Raw genomic sequence first — 20,642 nt, 5'->3', positions numbered from 1 at the left:
TCCTCAGTTTTACAATGGTGAATTATTTAATCATAAGCCAGGAACTGTAGTTTATGTAACTTCTCATCGTCAAACATCAATAACAAAAACTCGAAAATTTCCTCACAAATTTTATCAACCCTTAGGTGACACTGGATTCCATACGGTGGAACAAGAACACGCTTTCCCACTGCAACCCAAACCGTAAGTGATACCAATAACTTTTTTATGACAGTCAGTATTCCGCCTGAGGATTATATATGAATTTATGACGATTAATAATGTCTTTTTAATATCATATATTGTAGGGTTTCACCATGGCATAAAATACTCCATCTTATTGGGGCATTTCTACCACTTGGACTTCTTATAGCTGCACTCAAGCCACCCATCATCAAAATTGATGGCAATAATACGTAAGGCAAATTCACAATTATAATACTTTTATGTTATTTCTTGTTTCCTTTAAAGACAAGTTTAAATCACTGTCATCATTTTTTTTGACTGTTTCTTATTATCAGAAAACCAGATATCGTATTATCGAAATTTAGGCCCATTAATCTTCCACTTGAGCACAGATCTCTTGAAGAAAGTGAAGAAAAGACTTGTGAAAACAAGTCGATTTGTGAATTAATTCTTCAGGGAGCAGATGAGAATGCGGATTTTGCTCACAAACTTCTTTGGAATTTCTCCATCCGGTATATAATATGCTTTATTTAAATTTTTAAATACTTTACTTTTAATTATTTAATTAATTAATCATGTTTTTTTTTCAATTTATGCAGATGGACTGAAGAAGAAGCAAGACGAAATGGTTTAGAAGATCTTTTTAAAGCTGTAAAAAAGAAAAACTGTAGCGCTATAACATGTTAATTAAGAAAAAATCGTAGAATACTTGGATATATATTATTATTGACAGTGAATTTCACTTTAAAGAGTCTCCGAATGTGGATTTTGTAAATGAAATTTTCTAACTGCATATGGGGATTAGATAGGCACTATGTGAAAGTAATGTAGTAAAAAGCGATAACATATTACATTCACCAAAAGTGTGAGACAAATGAGATAAACCCTTTTTATATCTCTTTTTTCATTACTTTTGCCTTTTTCTCTGTCTGTTTTTCCATCCGTGGGGTCTTGGCTTATGCGCCAGTGAAAGTAGTCGAAGTGGGTCAAACTTGTGTGCCAGTGTGGCCTGAGAATTCGTTCTCACTATCCAGACGACGAACTCGATAATCTCGCATGTGACCTCACGAAGAATAAGGGACCGGAAGCCAGGTCATACATACTAGAAATTTCACACTTAATATTTTTAATCATTTGCATGACTCGATTAATTTATAATTATCTACTAATGCACTTCAATATACCATCATTAAATAATGCCCACACATTAATATCTCATTAAAGACACACAAGATGATATTTTCACTTTTGTATTAAAATATTAAGCTGTTTTCTTTCCTTCCAAGAGATAATCTTTTAAATTATTTTGTAGACTGTATTGTTTATACAAACACTTAAACATGATTAGTCACACGGTATAGAAAGTCTTGTAGAAGATTGGAAATCCGAGCAATATAAGTCCCACTTTAGTGAAAAATTTCATGTTATCTGACCACGAAACCGGTCCATGCGATTAGTCGACAGTAGAAAATTCTTGACGAGTTTTCATCCCACTTATTTTCACCAACATTTCATCAACATTTTGCACTATTCCATTTAAGGAAAAGAATTTTTATTTAAATTATTTTTAATACCATAAGCTATCATTAAATTCTTTTTCTATTAATTCACAGTATCTTATTATATAAATATTAGTTTTATATTTATTTAGACATTTATTTGTATCAATTGAAAAAAAGAATTACATTTTTTTACCTGTACGTTTAGAAGTAGTGACGCCTATTTCATAATTTATTAAGCTTTCTTTTAACTTTGCATTTTTGTGCTAATTGCCGCCAATTTTAGAATCTTGGCAGACTTCTGTTTTTTTACGAATAAGGTTGAAAATAGAATTTCATGAGTTTAGAAATCAATTGAAGCAATATTGTAAATATACTGGCCAAAACAACTGATAATTGTTTAATATGTCAAGGAAAACATTAGACTTCTTGAGAATTAAACAATGAAGATAGAAAACCAACTAGTCCTTGACGATCCAATGGAGACAATAGAGTACATGTGGTTAATGTTGTAATATAAATATGTACATTTGTTGGATACATTCCATGTATCGATTACATTTAAACTTTAAAGGACATCTTCACATTCCTTTTATTTAATATATGATGCTTTTTTGATATTTGAATAAATGCCATTAAACGATCTATTCTTCAAACTCAATTGTTCTGTAGAAAAACTTACTATTAATAATAAATCATTTTTTCAAATGTTCAAATAAATAATTGAATTATTGTAGAAATGAATAAAATAAGAATGAAATGTATCTCTTGATTTCATTCTTTCAGGTTGTTAACATTCACCCACTGACTTGATTCATTCATAAGAATTCAGTTTTCTTTCATTAAAAAAAATCGCTCCATCATTTTTTTTATTTCTCTTTAATCTTTTCAAGTGTTCATTAATTATGTAGAAAAAAACTCTGTATGTCGTCATACTATAATAATCAAAAAAAAAAATTAAAAGAAACTGTGTACGAGTTTTCGTTTCTAATGTATCAATAAATATTTTGCATAATTGAATTTTATGTGTTACTCATCAAATTAAAGTCTATACGTGACTAATCGATTCATTTTAAGAGTACTCAGAGGTCTTTATGAAGACTATGTCCATCTCATCATATGAACTTTCACTGGAGGTCTCTGAACTCTTCATCTGAGAGTACGAATATGTTGGTTGCGTGAGAATCTCGAGCTTGTCGACAGGTGTGTGTTCGCACGCGTTTGTAAACTTCAAATCTGATGGAAACAACCGCCCAAATAGTAATCACTCATGAGATAAATAAAGTAAGATAGATTATAAAGCAAAGATGAACTTATCTTGTTGAGAGGTTAATTAGTAGACGAATTAGTCTTGAACTTTCCCATAAATCAGATCAGTGAAATCGCACGTTTCATTTGGCACTTATTTCTTCTTGCATATTCATTTATTATACTCTCAAAAATCTATTTATCCTTGTTTTTGTATTCATCACAAGAAATATAAAAAATTGAGAAATCAATTGCTGTTCAAATAATGAGATAAACTTTATGATTCAAGTTAAAATGAATGAAAAATAAACATAACGACAATAACCTATGACAAACTAATGGTAGGAATCTGACGTCATCCCAATGAACATGTCTTGAACAAATTCTACCGGTATAGCAGCTTAAATAAGTAGAACATAATTGTTTGATTTATATAACCGTATTTTCATTTTGTAAGAATTTTAATCCAATGAAAATTTTTCCCATTCAAGTGGAATGGATAAATTGTCGGATATATATATGCTGTTAATCCGGCGACACATCAAAGAAGAGAGTCAACAACGGAAGGTATCAGTTGCTTGACTTCAGACAACACGCAAAGAGGCAAGAGTAAGTGGGTCAGTGAGAACCTTCACAGTGCGATAGAGGAGTTAACAGACCCGGTTGCCGTCAGTCTCGTGAGGATTGTCCGGGAGTCAACAGGTGCCAGACAATTCGAAGATTGTGTACGTAGGATACGTACCATCAATACAACTGATTGTCGAGTTAAAGTGCTTACATTATCATTTTGGACGAATCGTGCCATGATTTATCATTTTTAATTTAACGAAAAAAATTTGCAAGATTAATTTTTTTATTATCATCTTATAATTCATCAAAATGAAATTTCAGGTAATTATTTTTACATTCACATTTTTTCAAAATATTCAATTAATTTATATTAATATAGATCAATGACAATTATACTTAATGACACTATGCAAAAAATTAGGAGTGTCTTAATTAAGAAGTATAATCAATGTTCATTTTGCATTTTATGTAGAGCGGAAATCCAATGAACATGTATGCTTGTGGGTGGAAACGTTACGGTTCCAGGATATATAATAACATTTTACTGTCAGTTTCCTGTGTTTTTCAATTTGCTGTTTGTCATTTATACCATTCAGTATCAACTTTATGATTTTTTAAATGTTGATAAAAAATAATAGAATAATGCCCATAAAAGTTTTACATTCAGAACTAAAAATACAATGACAACAATAGAAAGTAGACAGTTAATGAATAATCTGATGTAATTTTCTCAATATAATCGTGATAAATGTAAATAAATTGATAATAGATAAAAAAAAAGTCCAGAAATTAGATTACCATTTTAAATAAGCTATTAAATTTCTCTTAATCTGGGCTGTCGGATGAGTTGGTTATTTTTCCTTTGAACTTATTGCAGCATATTTGAGTTTAATAGTAATAATTATCATTTAGCTTTGAATATATTAGCAATTTTCACATCTTTTTTAATAGACATTTATTATTATATCTTAATAGTAATACCATTTCTCTTACCTTATTTTAATTTGTCTAGAGTACGTGTTCGTAGAAAATCATTAGGTGAACTTTCCCATAAGAACCGATTTTAAATGCTAAATAACTGATTGACATGATTGGTTTATATGTTTACCGACATGGTTTGAGAATGTCAGAGAAAGATATCACAACCGCATGTATATGCATTACTAATAATTATATTCTTTGAAAGCTGTTTTATCACTAATGCTATTCACACTTCCTTAAATGGCATAATGATAATATTTATCATAATAACTATTGTATTTTTCAGATCTTTTTCCTTGCTATAGTGGGGATGATTGAAGTCATCACATCACAACTGCCAAAGCCAAGCTATGCCAGGACAATGCTAAAAGTATCTAGAAGTTTACCAGGAGAAACGGAAGAGCTCGAAGTCCGTACGTCAACTGGTAATGTCACTACATTAATCGTAAAACGTCGAGAAAAATCTGGGACGTTAGACCGGACCAATCCTACGAGTAAAGACGATCTTGCATTATTGCCACGTGCCTCATATGTCTCTTCTAACTCTGAAAATGTTACTAATGTAAATGAGACGAAGAATACAGAGAAAGTTAGCGAGAACCAGCCAACATTCTTCAAACTTGAGACTCAGACCTCCCAGAATAGTGACAGGAAGATGGATTACGGAAGCTGGACCCCCTTAGATGTTCTCGGCAGAACATTAAATGTCGCAGAATCTACAACTGAGCACTATCTGAACTGGAAACCTCTACCAGCTGATAGACAAATCGGACACTCTGAAGAGCATCAATCGAGGCACAATTTGGTTTTAATCTCAAACTTTCAAAATAGAAGGAAGAAAGGTTTGGATATAAATCCAGATGAATCAGAAGATAGATTAGCTCCAATTGCTCATCAAGCAAAACCTAGAACAAGAACTAATATTGGGGCAAATCTATCGAAAAATCGTGGAGGAAAAAATGTGCCATCAGAAGTCACTGTTAGATCAGAAATCAATGTAAAACATATAGATAAGAGAATGCCTATGGCAATTGATTCTGATGGTATTCCAGTCATTCACGGTCAAAGAGTTCCTGATGAACCTATTGACAAGATTCAGACATGGAGAAATGCTAGAGTTATAAATAATAAGCTTGTAGTTGATAATACAAACGACAATGTACCAACATTAACTTCCTCTTCCGCAAATAGTAAAGCTGAGAGTCATAAGTTTGAAAGGTTTTTCCATGATGTCAATCGCAGGTAGGATAATAATATAAATAAATAAATAAATAACTGTCAACAATATGAACGTCATTTCATTGTTAAGTAAATAAAAATTATTTTATTTATTTTTAAAACATGTATGCTCAATGTTAAATAAATATTAAGACTGTAAATATAAAAATCACTTTCCCAAAAATCCTGTTAATGTATGCATTTTACAAATATTATTATTAAAAATAAAGATAAAAAAAATTTTGATATAATTACTGTGATGCTGTTAATAAAAATAATTTTAATTATTTTCCTTTAAACTGAAATGCAAATAAATCAATAAGCTGATTTGTAATTCTGATAATTTTATGTTTTATAATAATTTGGATAACAATGAAGTGACGATCATTGCGTTGAATGAATGAATGCTATGTGTACAAGGACAGACAGACAGACGTGAAACGTTCTTCCGAACAGCACGAGCTACCAGGCGTTAACTCCGGAACTCTGGCTTCGCAGGTACGGCCGCAATTTTGATGAAGATCAACAACGCAATGTCTACTTCGAATGGGATCCAAAGAGTTATCGAAATTCAGCATTGAAAGCTGACGTCTACGAAACAAGGAATGAAAACTATCGTTCTAATATTCAGAAACGTATGCTTCATCCAGAGGGAACACAAACGTATCCAATATCTCAGATGTATACTCCAGAAAGTCAAAAAATTGCTCCATTAGCTTTGAAACCAGGAGCACGAGCTCCAGTTTTACAATACGCTCATCCAGAGCTTGGTGTTCAACCGGCTAAAATTGTGAAAAATGAAAAAAGACGTCCAGACAATTTTCCAGAGAATCAAAATTCTTTTACTGAACAGAGACATAAGAAAAAATATGTTCTGAATGATAAAACTATTGTTGATACTTACAATACAAAAAATTATTATCCAAATCATCAGTTCTATGGTTTGAAATTGCATTCGGCAGAACCTCCATTTTGGATAAAAATATCAGAAAAATTAAAAAATCAATTTTCTACAGGTGTAGAAAAAGTATCTCAATTAACAAAGCCAGTGATTGATCCATTAGTTGAAGCAACTCAAAAAATTTCTCAAAATTTAGGTCTTTCAAGAAATCAAGAAGCTCAAAACAAAATAGGTACTGTGGCTTCAGGATCTTCAATTCTCATTCCTGCTTTAGGACTTGTTGCTTCTGGCGCTGCTCTTGGAATTGGTGCTGTTGCAGTTGGAAGGTATCTAGACGTTGACGTGTTGAAAAGATCTAATGAAAATGATGAAGAACCTGAGAATCAAAGAAGTCTTTTACTTCCATCTGAAGGAATAGGGTCAGATAAAATAGAAAATATTTACTATCCAGAGATTGATAGTTCAAAAAGTGATCAATTAAATACACGAGAAAATGACGGAGGGTATTTTGTTAATGTAAATGAAAATCCCTACCATCAAGAAAAGGAACAGAAATCGATGTCAAGAAGTAGAAGAAATTTAGATAGTGTCCTTCAAGAAAATCAAAACAATGAACAACTCATGAATCAAAGACTTCGAAGAACTGGACCAGATTCTATTATGGATATAATTGAAATCGATGGACCAATTGATGAAAATATGAGGAATGGATTTTTGGTAATAGATGAAGAAAATAATAAAATAGAACCAAATAAAAAAACTCAAAGGCATCGAAGGAGTTTAGACCACAGTGATTTGAGTGAAGATACGTTTCAGGATTTAGAATATATGAAACTTCCAGAATTTAAAAATGTGAATGGCGATTGGACACATACTTCATGTGCTAAAAAAATGTTTTGTAATGCAATGCTGGAACGTGGTTTAGATTCTTACTCGGTCATGGAGAAGAAAATGAACTTATATTCAAAAAAGTAAGTAACTTCTTGATACATTGAATGTGTTAATTTTGCTTGACAGATAGAAAAACTTAATTTACGTTTATCTCTATTAACATGATTGATGATAAAACTTATTTGAGAATCATTGAAGAAATTTTCATATCATGATATAGTCGATTATAGAGTTATATCAATGTTTAGTAATAATATCATACTTATGTTGAATAAATAATTAATTCTTAATAACTTATGCCATAAAACATATCATGATCTAATTTGAACATGTGCGTTGTCTGTGCATAGAGTATAACTTTCTTCTCTGGCTTTCGCTCATACGTATCAACGGCCCACAACTTTATTCAACTTTTACCTCTTAACATAGTTTCACAGCCGTCATATTTGTCAATTGATTCGTAGAGTTGACAAACTCATTTTATGACATGCTAATGAATGTTTTTGTTTTTTTTTTTAAAAAAATTATAAGATTTATGAGTAACATCATCAACATGTAATAAAATCATTTTATTGGTGACATCAATTAATAGTTATGGTCGACATATTTTGATTATAATTTGTACGCACAATTGCTGTAAATAACTATACTTGCCGACACTCTTTCAACGCTTTCTAAACTGTTCTAAACTCTTTGTAATCATTCGATTCACTCTGTTATTTTGCAGGATAACACAGCCTGGGGCAGCGCAGCAGGTGTTCAATCACTTCCAGGAGGTCATGGAGGCCGTGAGGAGGCACGACTGTTCGAGATTCTCATGCCCAACGGCAAAACCCGGAAATTATTTTTAGTATCTTTGAAAAAAATTAACAATAATTATTAAAAATTTATTTATAAACAAATTTAGAATGTTTTTTATAATAATATATAAATTAACTGCTTCAGAAAGAAAGCATTTCGAACAAATTATGGAAGACTTTAAAAAATAGATTCTAGAAAAAAGGGGAACACGGGGAAAGCCTGATGAAAATTCGTTGGTATTTTTTAATTTATATAATTATATATAAACGTTCATTAAGACTGTAAAAATGAAGCCTAGTAATTATATTATTTATAATACTCTTAAATAAAGTAACGCTATTTATTACATTTTCTACATCATGCAACAATAAATTGTATTAATTCATTCATTTGAAAATAGTGAAAAGATACTATTTTCATGCATTAACTTATTATATTTAATATAATAAATATAAAATTCAATAAACATGTTCTTTTGTAATATATTTTATTATTATTTTTTCCTAAACGTAATTTTTATATTCATAAAGGAAAAAGCTATTTTTAAGTAAATCGATTGGTGATTTCTTTATGTAGCTATTTGTTATTTTTAAATTATTTATAATTATCGCTTCAAATTATATATCATTTTAGTGACAATGACATATAATGTTTTTGATTTTAATCTTTATTATTATAATTTAGTATATACAAAAGTTTTCACTATTTATTCCCGGCAAATTCTAGAAGAAAGTGAATGCATTCAAAACACTGATGAATTATTGTCATTCTGTTATCGTAGTTATTATGAAGAAAAATGAAAAGCCATGTATTTTTTCTGCTTCGATTCACATGATGGAGAACTCAGTAATTTTTTGAAAATGCACCGACTTTATAAACCAGTTGAATACCATAAAAAACGACATTCACGGTTATAGCATCATAGACAAAAATGAACTATAATAGTTTACTATTCATTTTTATTGCACTTTTGTTTAGTGCAGTAACAATTCAGTGTAAAGCAAATGTGATAAAAAAAAAGAATCCAATCAAATCTTCTGATTCAGTTATTGGTGATATGGTGAAAGAATTGATTGAAAGATCAAAAAATACAGATCATGTTTTAAACATAAATCTCTCCAATTTATTTTTACTTCTGTTTTTGAAATCTGTAGTATTTGGAGCAAATTATATTGGAAATAACAACAAAAATCCTCGCGAGCTTGAAGGTATTTTAAAGTCAAATTCTTTCGTAAATATTTATTCGGAGAAGTAAAGCCAAATGTTTATTCTTATCAACATAGTTTATTAATGACTGAAATTTTTACAAAATTCTTACAATAATGAGTATTCTATTCTATTAGAAAATATTCTATCAGACGAAGAAATAGCTCTAGCATTGGGTTATCTCATTGGTGATACTTGTCTTCAACGAGTAGCCTGTGAAGCACCAGAAACAGCAAAAAATTATTTGGGTGCTCTTGATATGATTGTTCAAACGATGAAATTAATGTCACAGTACAGTATTCTTATTCACTTCACTATTATGTTATTCTATTTAAAACACATGTTTGTAATTTATAAATTTTCATATTCATTTCAGTACACTCAATTTCGATGCCAAATATGATAAAACAATTGCAGAATTACGTAAAGCAATTGAATATGGAGATATGAAGCAGTGTCCACCGGAATATACTTGTAAGAAAGAAAACATTAAAAACTTTCTACAACCCGGATCACTCACTAGAGATTTTGAGCGATGGTGATTAATTTGATTTTAATTTTTCCGTTGAAATTATATGTTTCACATGAATTCTTGTATTTATTTTTGAATTAATTTTTTATGTGTATATAAATAATTTTTGTCCAGTAGATGAAATAAAGTGAGCTGTTTTTATCTACTATTTTATCATCATTAAATGAAATTTATTTTATACAATATCAAAGTAATTTTTATAGTTTCACTGGTGAATTATTCTTTAATTACGATCATTACAGATTTTTAATACGGCTCATAACAGATATATTGTATTTTTTATAGCAAATCTATTCTTATAATCTGTAAATAGATTCTAAATAGATCTAAAAATCTTTATAAATCCATTTTTATAACTATAAATGATGCTACGTCAAGTTGAAATACCTGTAATAGAAAGAATTAAATAAAACTGTACCATTTAAAAATTGTTAAAACTTTTCAAACAAATCAAATGAGATGGAGTATCATGCGAATAAAAAATTATTATTAATTGCTACGATGAGTAGAAATGTTTCGTCACGTTTAAATAAATCAATTCCTACAATGCACGATTTTAGGTATGCAAAAAATTAAATATTAAACCAAAGCATAAAGGGGTTATTGCTTCATAAAATATAGCAATATCACAGTATATAAATATGTATATACACATAAGCTTTGTAACTCAATGCCATCAATGAATTAATCAGTGGTTAAATTTTTATATGTACTTGGTCCGGGTAAGGGCACTGCTTCCTTTTGTAGGATCCATCATACGATTCCAGTTTGTTTGACCAACAACAAATCCAACGGCACGCATTTTTTCTTGTTCTTTTCTTTCTTCTAGATCCGCCCATCGCACCTGCAACACAAATGTCAATTATACTTTTATTAGTAATTCCTTTCAGAAGTAATATAATATTTTAAAAAAATTTTTAATTACCCTTTTTTTCCCAGATGTGTCTTCCATATTATAATAATCTGGGACTTGCAAAAAGTCTTCCATTGTCTGTGGTTTACCTTCATTTTTTCTCTTTGCCAAACCATCCAAACGATCTGTTAATAACCATTCAAATGACTTATTTTAACACGATTTAACATTATATAACATGATATATATTCAATAATAAATTATAGATACACACCTAATTTGTCTTCAGCTTCCATTTTTTCCCATTTGCTAACACCCTGATAAAAAAATGTTTAATTATGAATAACGCACAGAAAATTATTAAACTAAAAAATGATATAACTCACGACTGGATTTAGCTGATCTTCTTGACTATCTTGACTATCATCATTTGCACTTGTAACTTTTTCTTCATCAGTAGACGTTTTAACTTCCTCCATTTGCACCTGAACGTAATTATCCATTTTAGTCATTCAAATAAAAAAAATACCTAGAAATACTTAAATAATTTTATTACCTCTTCAATAGTTTGTTCTTGCAATAGGGTAGAAACATCTAGAATTTGATGATAATTTGGCGTTGGCTCAAAATAATCAACGATTCTATTTACTTCTTCTTCTGTACGTTTATGAATATTACGTTTCAAACATATTTGTACGTCCATTTCCATTTCACAAACATATACCTAACAGATATAATTAAAAATTACTAAAGAATATGCCCATTTCTAAAATTCGAGAAGATGATTTATTTCTACATAATATGACTTACCCGAAATCCTTTTGATTTTGCAAAACTCCACATCTCTTCATAATCGCTTATTTTTTCATTTATACAATCAAGTATAATAAAATTGAAGAAACCATCAGTTATATTTTTTTTAAATGCTTTAACTAAAGATGTTACATAACTTGGTTCCATTGCTTCTTCATACTCATATACCATTTCCTGTGCCGAGTTGATAATGATAATTAATAATGATTATTTAATTTTAGTTATTACACAAATCAATTAAATAATTTAAGTACCTTATAAATAATTTTCTTTCCATTATCGTCAATACTTTCAACTTCTTTTTCAATAAGGAAATAATCATCTAAACTGAGTATACGTGGTGCTGAACCACCTTGTTCAACTTCTTTATCCTAATAAAAAAAAAAAAAATATTTAAATAAATAAAAAGGGTGCCAGATTAAATGATAAAAAAAGCTAATAGATAAATTAGTAGTAATTTAATGTAAATTAACCTTAATGAGTTTAGCAACATAAGATTTTCCACTTCCAGGAGGTCCTCGTAGAATGATAACTATCTTAGGTGGTCTATTTTGACGACCAGGAGGATACAAAATATCAGCAACCATTGTAATATTTGAAAGTTTCGCCAATTCCAATGTTCGTGGGGGTGATGGAGCTTCCGGTATGGAAACATCTTGATTGCTGTAACAAAAAATCAAACAATGATTACCCGGTGATACAAGTTATAATTTTTGGAAGAGAACATATTTATTGGATAGCGATTGTGAAAAAATATACCGTTTAAATAAGTTTAAATTAATTAAAAATACATTTATAATTATTATAAATAATTTTCTTATGAAAATATAAAGTCATTTGAATTTTCAATAAATTTCATTATTGAGTTCCAAAATTATGGATGATAGTAACGAGAACTCTCTTTTGAAAAGAGTATTCATGGAATCGTGTTCGTACAGATGTAATTTAAAATTCAAACAATGAAAAGAGTTACAATGTGGTTTATTAAACCGAAATCAACCATACATTGTTTTGAATAATGCAAAAATGATACTTTAGAAAAGTGAATCTCAAGGAAGTTATAAATTTCAATAACATAATCCTGCTTTTGCGCGCATAGCGCAGCAATAGCTAGTAAATGCAACACTTAAATTATATTCTCATTCATTGACAGAATCAAGATAAATATAGATTTCATAAGAATCAGTTTAGAGTGAATTTAAAAATAATTATTTTAGTAACATGTTTGATTTTGTTATTTAAAATAATCAATATCTAGTTTCAAACAAACCGCCTGATTATTATTTCGAATAAAATTTGGAGATCTTTTAAAATTCATACCTGAGTTCCTGGATTGTGGAGTTGGCCGAATTATTCGCTGATTTCTCCGGTCGACTTATATTTCCCTTAGATCTATCAAAATTGACGCATACTCTCGTTTATTTATAGGTCAATCAGTGTTTTCACACAAAAAAACTTTTGTGTGTCAAAAATTAATTACTTCTAATTTTTTTTGAGTATTTCATTTTCACAACTTGAAATTTGTGATTTTTTGTAACAAAAACATGTAATCTAGATTCTTCAAATTATCAAATATGTCAAGTGGTAACATAATAAAATTTCAGAAAAGAATAAGAAATAATTTTATAATAAATTCCACTAATTGAGACTATTTTTAGAAATTTTATATCATATATTGTCTTTCATTTTTACCTTTCTTCTTCTTTGTTATATTCTGTATTTGATTCCTTTAGGGATCTGTCAGATTTTTCACGTGTCCTGTCTGTTTGCACGAAAACAGAAAACGAAAATAATTAAGACAATAAACTGACAAACACCGTACATGTATATTACATTTTGAAAATTACATTTATTAGAATACACTATCAATTTATATAAATTACCTTCTAGATTACTTTGGCTTCTAAGAGTCTTCTCATGAAGTTGTTCTATTTCTCTTTCCCATGATTGCTCTCTTTCTCTTTTATTTCGATTATCCTTAAATTCTTTTACATCTTTATATTCTTTTACATCTTTATGATCTCTTTGATCTTTCAAATTGGTTTGGTTCTTTTTCTTTCTCTTATCATCTCTTTCCCGAGACGGTTTTCTATCTTCATACCGAACTCGTTCATCATATCCTCTCCAAGGAGGAATAGGTTCATTTCTATGCTTCCATTCATTCTTTTTCATATAATTTTTATAATCTTTGTATGCTCTGAAACTATCATGATACTCTTTCAGATTATATTCACTTTCTATCCAATGTTTGAATTCCATTCTTGGATATATTTCGTGTTCAGGGACACATGGTTTATTTTTTCCATGTGAATATTCAAAACATTGAGCCGGAGTTGCATAATCTTGGGCCACTGGCCGTTTTAGATGGCCGTAATCTATTACTTTAGATGGTATAAATTCATCAGGCATTTTATTTGGTAGCCTACCACCATGATTATAGTTATACTGTTTTTCAATACAAAATTCTGGACGCATTGGACCACCTCTAATATCATCGGGATGCATACGTTTTGGAAAATCATCACGCAAATCAGATGGACCTACATTAAAACGGTCACCTGAATCCCTGTTCATTGGGCCAAATGGTGGTCGATTTGATAAAGGATCGGGAGGGCGAAGGAAAGGATCATCTTGATTACGAAAAGGTCTTGGACCTGGAGGGGGGCCCATTTTATCATTTAAATTAAATTGATCACCAGGAAATCCTGATCTAGGGTGATCTCGCTCTGGTCGCATTGGAGGGATGTTTTCATCTATGATATTAGGACCAAAAGGAGGTCGATTGACATCTCCACTAAAAGGTCGATCATGAGGTTGATGAATATTTTTTGGATCGTTTATTCTACCTATAGGTGCGTCAAATTTCACAGACAACAAAGAAGGAATTCCTTTTGAACCAATATCGGGAGGTTGATTGGAAGGACCTAAATTGTCTTCATTAAATCCACGAGGAGCGAAAGGACGATCACTACAATGGGGACCAAATGGCGGACGCGGATTAAGAGGATTATTAGGACCTCTCGGCCCCATATCATCAGGACCTCGATTTCCCAAAGGATGATTAGGTCCTCGAAGATTAAAATCATCTGGTCCTCGAGGTCCGAAAAAAGGATCATTCGGATTTCTCATTCCCCACTCATCATTCGGTCCACGAAGAGGTCCTGGGCCAGGGCCTGACATATTTCGTGGATTATTCATTGGTCCAGGTCCAAATGGTTCCGGTCCTCTTGGTCCAAATGGCTCAGGTCGTCCAGAATCGAATGGCTCTAATCTTCTTGGTCCAAATGGATCAGGTCTTCCACTATCAAATGGTTCTGGCCCTCTTGGTCCAAATGGTTCCGGTCCTCTTGGTCCGAATGGTTCAGGTCTTCCAGTATCAAATGGTTCTGGTCCTCTTGGCCCGAATGGTTCAGGTCTTCCAGTATCAAATGGTTCTGGTCCTCTTGGTCCAAACGGTTCAGGTCTTCCAGTATCAAATGGTTCTAATCGTCGAGGTCCAAATGGCTCAGGTCGTCTAGATTCAAATGGTTCTAGCCCTTTCGGTCCAAATGGTTCTAATCGTCTAGGCCCGAATGGTTCGGGTCTTTCAGAATCAAATGGCTCTAATCGTCTTGGTCCAAATGGCTCAGGTCGTCTAGATTCAAATGGTTCTGACCCTTTTGATCCAAACGGTTCGGGTCTTCCAGTATCAAATGGTTCTAATCGTCTTGGTCCAAATTGCTCTAGTCCTCTTGGCCCAAATGGTTCTTGTCTCCTTGAATCAAATGAATCATGTCCTCTAGAATCAAATGGAGCTGGTCCTCTTGGTCCGAACGGTTCCGGTCGCCTAGCTTCAAATATTTCTGGTCCTTTTTGCTTGAATGAATCAGGTCCTCGTGGACCGAATGGCTCAGCCTCCTTTCGTGCAAATGGATCATTGTCTCGAGATCTCATCAAATCAGGTTCTCTAGAATCAAATCCGGTTGGTCCTCTTGGTCCGAAAGAATCATGTTTTGATCTATCCATCATTTCATTGGGTGCATTATTGAGATTAGAACGTTCCAAGTCATTTCTAGAATCGTTAGAACTAAATAGAGCCATATTAGGTTCCTTCACTGGTCCTAAATCAGGTAATTCTGGAGGTGGCTCCATATTGAGATCTTCGGGCTTTGGATCATTTTCGCCCATAAAAGGTAAAACGTCTGAATTTGTTGAAGATATTTCTGTAGATTTCTTTTCTTCAATATTAGTAGTACTAATCTCAGTATCAGCTTTAGGATCAGTTGGCAATTCATTTGTAGATTTTTCATTATCTTGAGTATTTTCATTTTGACCTATCGGACTTTCCATTATTTGCGGATCCATCCATGGTGGCATTTCTAATGGTGGAATACTTAATTGAGATTCTTTTGAATGATCTTGTGATTTTTCGTTATTTTCACTAGGCGGCTGAGTTTGTTCTTCAGTTGATGGTTGAGATTCACGGAGATGTTGTGGTGGTAGATCTTGTTTTGGCGGTGTTCTAGGACGATCAATAAAATTATCATCATGACGATTTTTGCCCATGTCTATATCAGGTCCTCTTAAGTTTTGTCCTCGAGGACCAGAATCGTTAAAACCTCGATTTGGACCAAAATCATTTGGATTTCTGTTAGCCATGAAATCATTAGAACCTCTATTTCGACCGAAATCATTGGAACCTCTATTTGGTCCAAAATCGTTAGATCCTCTATTTAGTCCAAAATCGTTAGATCCTCTATTTAGTCCAAAATCGTTAGGTTCTCTATTTGGTCCAAAATCGTTAGGTCCTCTGTTTGGACCAAAATCATTAGGGCCTCTATTAAGACCAAAATTGTTAGGTCCTCTGTTGGAGCCAAAATCATTAGGACCTCTGCTTGGACCTCCAGTATCAGAACGTTTAAAGGAGTCATCAGCTTGTGATCGAAAATCTGGACCTCGTAATCTAAAATCATCATTAAATCTCTCTCTTTGTTCATTATTCGGACCAAAAGATCCTCGTAAATTATCTGAGGGTCCACGATTTGAATCAAATCGATCTCTAGGCAAAAACGGCGAAGACCCAGTAATCTTCTTGAAACTTTCACTCAATGATCCAAACGTTGTACTAGATTTATCATTACTCAAAAAACTGCCAGATGGTTTAAAAACATCAGCAGCAGCTTTACGTTTTTCCATTAATTTTTTCAATTCAGGTGGTATATTTTCTGCAGGTTCAAATCTATTATTTCGACCCATGTTACGATTACTAGACATAAAGTTATCTCTCTTATCCATAGAATCAAATCGATTCATGTTTGAATTATTATCAGACATACGATCATTGTTCATACGATTGTCTGATCCGAATGGATTATTCATATTTGAATTACGATCAAAATTTGAACCAAATGAATGTCTATCAGATCCTCCTAAGCAATCTTGATCTCGAAATCGACCATCGTTCCTTCCTAAATTATTATCATGGAAATTTCTGTCTCTAGAATCAAATGAGTCACTAGATCGAAAATCATTATCACGACCAGATGAAAAATCTCGTGAAGGACCATCGTTTCTAAATCGGTTGCCAGAAAAGTCATTTCTGTCATCATTAAATCTGTTTTGTCTATCACAGTTGAACGAATCAATGCGGGGTCTTCGATTCATGTTCATTGAACCTTGATCGTTGTCAGGATCACGACGATTATTTGAGTTGTACGGATCTGAATTGAATCTATCATAAGATTGTTGATTATAATTGTCTTTTTGAAATGGAGCATTTGAATTATCTTGTCTATATTGATCTTGATTATTTCCTGATCCAGTCATTGGTTGAGACATAGACGGTGTATTGAGTGGAAACCCTGGAGGTGGCTGAGAGAAATTAGGAACAGCATTTAACCCACCTGGAGGTTGATTAAATGGCGGTGGATTAGTAGTACTCATAGACTGTGTAGACGACATTATTGGTGGAATTGTTGGCGGCGGATAATTAGGAAAACCAGTTACTGGCATTGCAGTCATGCTGTATTGAGCTGCCCATTGTTGTGCTGCCCAAACTTGTTGATTCATTTCTGATGAAGCTGTTGAAGAAATTCCAGCCATTGTTGGTGCTATTGTACTTTGTGTTGATGATGAATTTAATGCTGATGCGGTGGCAGACGAGGTCGTAGTTTTATTAGAAGAATCTTCTTTTCCAGATAATCCAAGGGTTTTTCCAATGCCCAAAAGATTATTAATTAGTCCTTGATTTTCAGTATTAGATAATATATTCATTAATTTATCTCCTCCTGGTAAATTCTTCTTCTTTTCAGCTTCATTTTTTGCTTTCTGAGCTTCTCGTTTTTTCCTCATTTGTTCTCTTCTTTCTATCAATTTCTCTCTCCATGATGTCCATTTAGCTTCATATTGTTTATATTGTGCCTAGAAATTTAATTATATATTGAATTATTAAAGTAATTAAATTAATTCATGGTATAAAATAATAAAATTAACTTATACAACGAATATTTAAAAGATGTGATAAAGTTAATATGAATGAGTATCATGAATCAAAATCATAATAATTGAAATTTAATAAACTTGATAAATGAAAACGGATAAACCTACCTTATCTGGATGATTAGCATTTTGTTGTTTCCATTTATTAAATTGTTCTTCCCATTGTTTAAATTGAGCATCAAAAGTTTTTTCAGCGTCTGTAAGCTCATCATCTTCATTCTTCGATTTTTTAGCACTATTTATATCAAGAGCAGTACTGGCACTACGTTTTACACCCGTTAAATCATCATTAGATGACGAAGGGTTATCAGGGGGTGGAGGTGGTTGTCCGGGGGGCAAAGGAGGATTCACGGCCGTTTTTGATGGAAATAACGGAAGATTATTTTGATGAGGTGGTGGATTTGATGTTGGGTGCATATTTGCATTGTCGGGTGGTAAAGGTGGTTTTATTGAAGTATCATCTTTTGGGAGAGGGGGTGGTACTGTCGGCATCGCTGGAAATCCAGTGATACCTGACGCTGACATCTGCTTCACTGATTCTTGATACTGTAAATACATAATTTGTTTTTATCTACAATTATATGAAGCTTTCCTGATGCAAGTAAACTTTTTGGAAAAAATAGATTTTCTTTCCATATCTGAACCAGAAAAGAATGTAATTGATTTTTTTTATGAAAGCTCTTATATACTTTATGTTAAATCAAATTTAATTTGTTATACATTGATAGATTAAATACCTTAGCTCCATATTGAGCTTGCCATTGCTGATATTGTTGTTGCCATTGTTGCCATTGGGCCCAATTTTGTTGTTGAGCTGCAGCCCATTGTTCAGCAGTGTATCCACTTGGTGCCTGGATGAAATTATTAATTATTTTATCCAGTGATGTAAAAGAACTACTTACTCATTGCTATAAAAGATTTATTATTAAATATAACAATCTACATAGTAATAAAAATCGACTGCTAACTTAAAAAATTAAAAAAAAGACTAATTAATATGAATATATTGATAAGTAGCTTGAAAAAATAGTAATAATACTCACTGGTTGATTATAGTATTGCATATAAGCTTGCATTGTTGCCATAGGATCTCCTCCTGAAGTAGGATAAGTTGGAGCTGCCGGTGGTTGTGGCATTGTGCCGGCAACTGTATTGCCGGTTGGTAGTTGCCATTGGTTCCAATTTTGCATCTTATTTATTGTAGTAAATCTTGTAAAATTTTCTTAAACTAGCTATTCATTGCTGATAGCTAGATCATGTTGAGGATATTTTTTAGGGTTGCGTAATCCCAATAGGACGCTATTTCATGAGTGGAGAAAATTCTTATTACAAATACTCCATTTTATAGAGGACGTAAATGTCTTAAATTTACTTTTTGAATAATTAAATAAATATTGGTTATCAATACAAATCTACACGAGAGTAGAAACTAATCGATAAATACTAAGCGATAGTATTTTACTTTCGGTGTATTTAGATCAAGCGTTTGTAGCTAAATGTGAACAAAGCTATACTATGTAAAATCAAAATCACAAAACCACAGTTCATAAATTATGATCTATGGTGATGTTTAAATAAATTTTTCAAAATTCAATCAATTAGTAATTGTAACAAAATTCCTTTATAAATTAAAGGTATTACTGTCATTGTTTAAACAATTTGAAATATTACATTTATCTGAAGTACAAAAACCGGCTGAATTTTTCAGCATTTAAATAAAATCGTTTAATAAAGTAGCACTTCATACAGTTGTGGAAGAATTTCAGCAACAATAAGAGGTACAAAAAATTGGCATTGGAAACCAATGTGTAATTCAATGGTAATTAATAAATTCAAAAACATTTTTAGTAATGATCAGTTATAAAATTAATCTATAACTGTGTAATGAATAAAAATTATTCAATTCATGAAAGAATTAATAAATAAAATATTACTTGGCATCATTATACTAATTATTATGTATTTCATGTTGTACATAACTTATTATCTATGAAATTATTCTGTTAATAGCAAGTTATGGATTTTTCACTTGTTTCATATAAAACTATCAAATAGAACATACAGTAATCGATGTTCTGACAATAAGAAATAGTCGGCAAAAAATTTTTGAAACGTTTATAACGTAAATTTAGATGTATATGTTTACATCATATACATAAAATAATTATTGAGTAATGTGCTATATTCACTTACTTTACTATAAAACTATTGAATACAATACTTTTTCGCGATCGTTCGTATTACATATATAATGATGAGCAAAAAATCACATGAAATTAATTTAGGCTCAGCATAGATTTCATTACTAAATCTAATAGTACGATAAGATATTTATACTTACATATAATTATACTAGTTATATCCTCAATGATGACTCTCGAACAAACCGTTATAATACGTACGACAAACAATAAACACGCAGTAAACGAGCGAAAATTGATTACAATTTAACAATCCATTTAGGTACAAGAGTTTCTTTCTACTAGA

General features: G+C 31.5%; 3 protein-coding genes across 3 annotated transcripts; 2 read left to right on the top strand and 1 right to left on the bottom strand.

Annotated features, from left to right (window-relative positions):
- The first annotated feature begins 3,521 nt into the window (after window positions 1–3,521).
- On the top strand, window positions 3,522–8,631 carry LOC118068397 (uncharacterized). The gene is made up of 4 exons (XM_035085766.1): window positions 3,522–3,803; window positions 4,750–5,705; window positions 6,180–7,553; window positions 8,201–8,631. Exons 1-4 carry the CDS (start codon window positions 3,792–3,794, stop codon window positions 8,322–8,324), a joined length of 2,466 nt encoding a protein of 821 aa, XP_034941657.1. The 5' UTR covers window positions 3,522–3,791; the 3' UTR covers window positions 8,325–8,631.
- A 574-nt stretch (window positions 8,632–9,205) lies between these two features.
- Window positions 9,206–10,022, top strand: LOC118068304 (uncharacterized). Its single transcript, XM_035085604.1, has 3 exons — window positions 9,206–9,482; window positions 9,618–9,771; window positions 9,857–10,022. The coding sequence occupies exons 1-3, from the start codon at window positions 9,206–9,208 to the stop codon at window positions 10,020–10,022; spliced, it is 597 nt and encodes a 198-aa protein (XP_034941495.1).
- ZAP3 lies at window positions 9,539–20,640 on the bottom strand. The gene is made up of 16 exons (XM_035085654.1): window positions 20,497–20,640; window positions 19,199–19,454; window positions 18,893–19,006; window positions 18,264–18,701; window positions 13,562–18,077; window positions 13,371–13,440; window positions 12,999–13,070; window positions 12,152–12,341; window positions 11,933–12,049; window positions 11,676–11,852; window positions 11,422–11,589; window positions 11,252–11,350; window positions 11,140–11,182; window positions 10,938–11,050; window positions 10,726–10,856; window positions 9,539–10,399 (listed from the first exon to the last, which is right to left on the bottom strand). The coding sequence occupies exons 2-16, from the start codon at window positions 19,343–19,345 to the stop codon at window positions 10,381–10,383; spliced, it is 6,414 nt and encodes a 2,137-aa protein (XP_034941545.1). The 5' UTR covers window positions 19,346–19,454; window positions 20,497–20,640; the 3' UTR covers window positions 9,539–10,380.
- Window positions 20,641–20,642: the final 2 nt, after the last annotated feature.

Source organism: Chelonus insularis, unplaced genomic scaffold, assembly GCF_013357705.1.
Source record: "Chelonus insularis isolate UGA/USDA-ARS -01 unplaced genomic scaffold, ASM1335770v1 contig_3_pilon, whole genome shotgun sequence".
Classification (NCBI taxonomy): Eukaryota; Metazoa; Arthropoda; class Insecta; order Hymenoptera; family Braconidae; genus Chelonus; species Chelonus insularis.
Note: the sequence above shows the minus strand (reverse complement) of the source record. Positions and strands in the feature narration are given on the sequence as shown.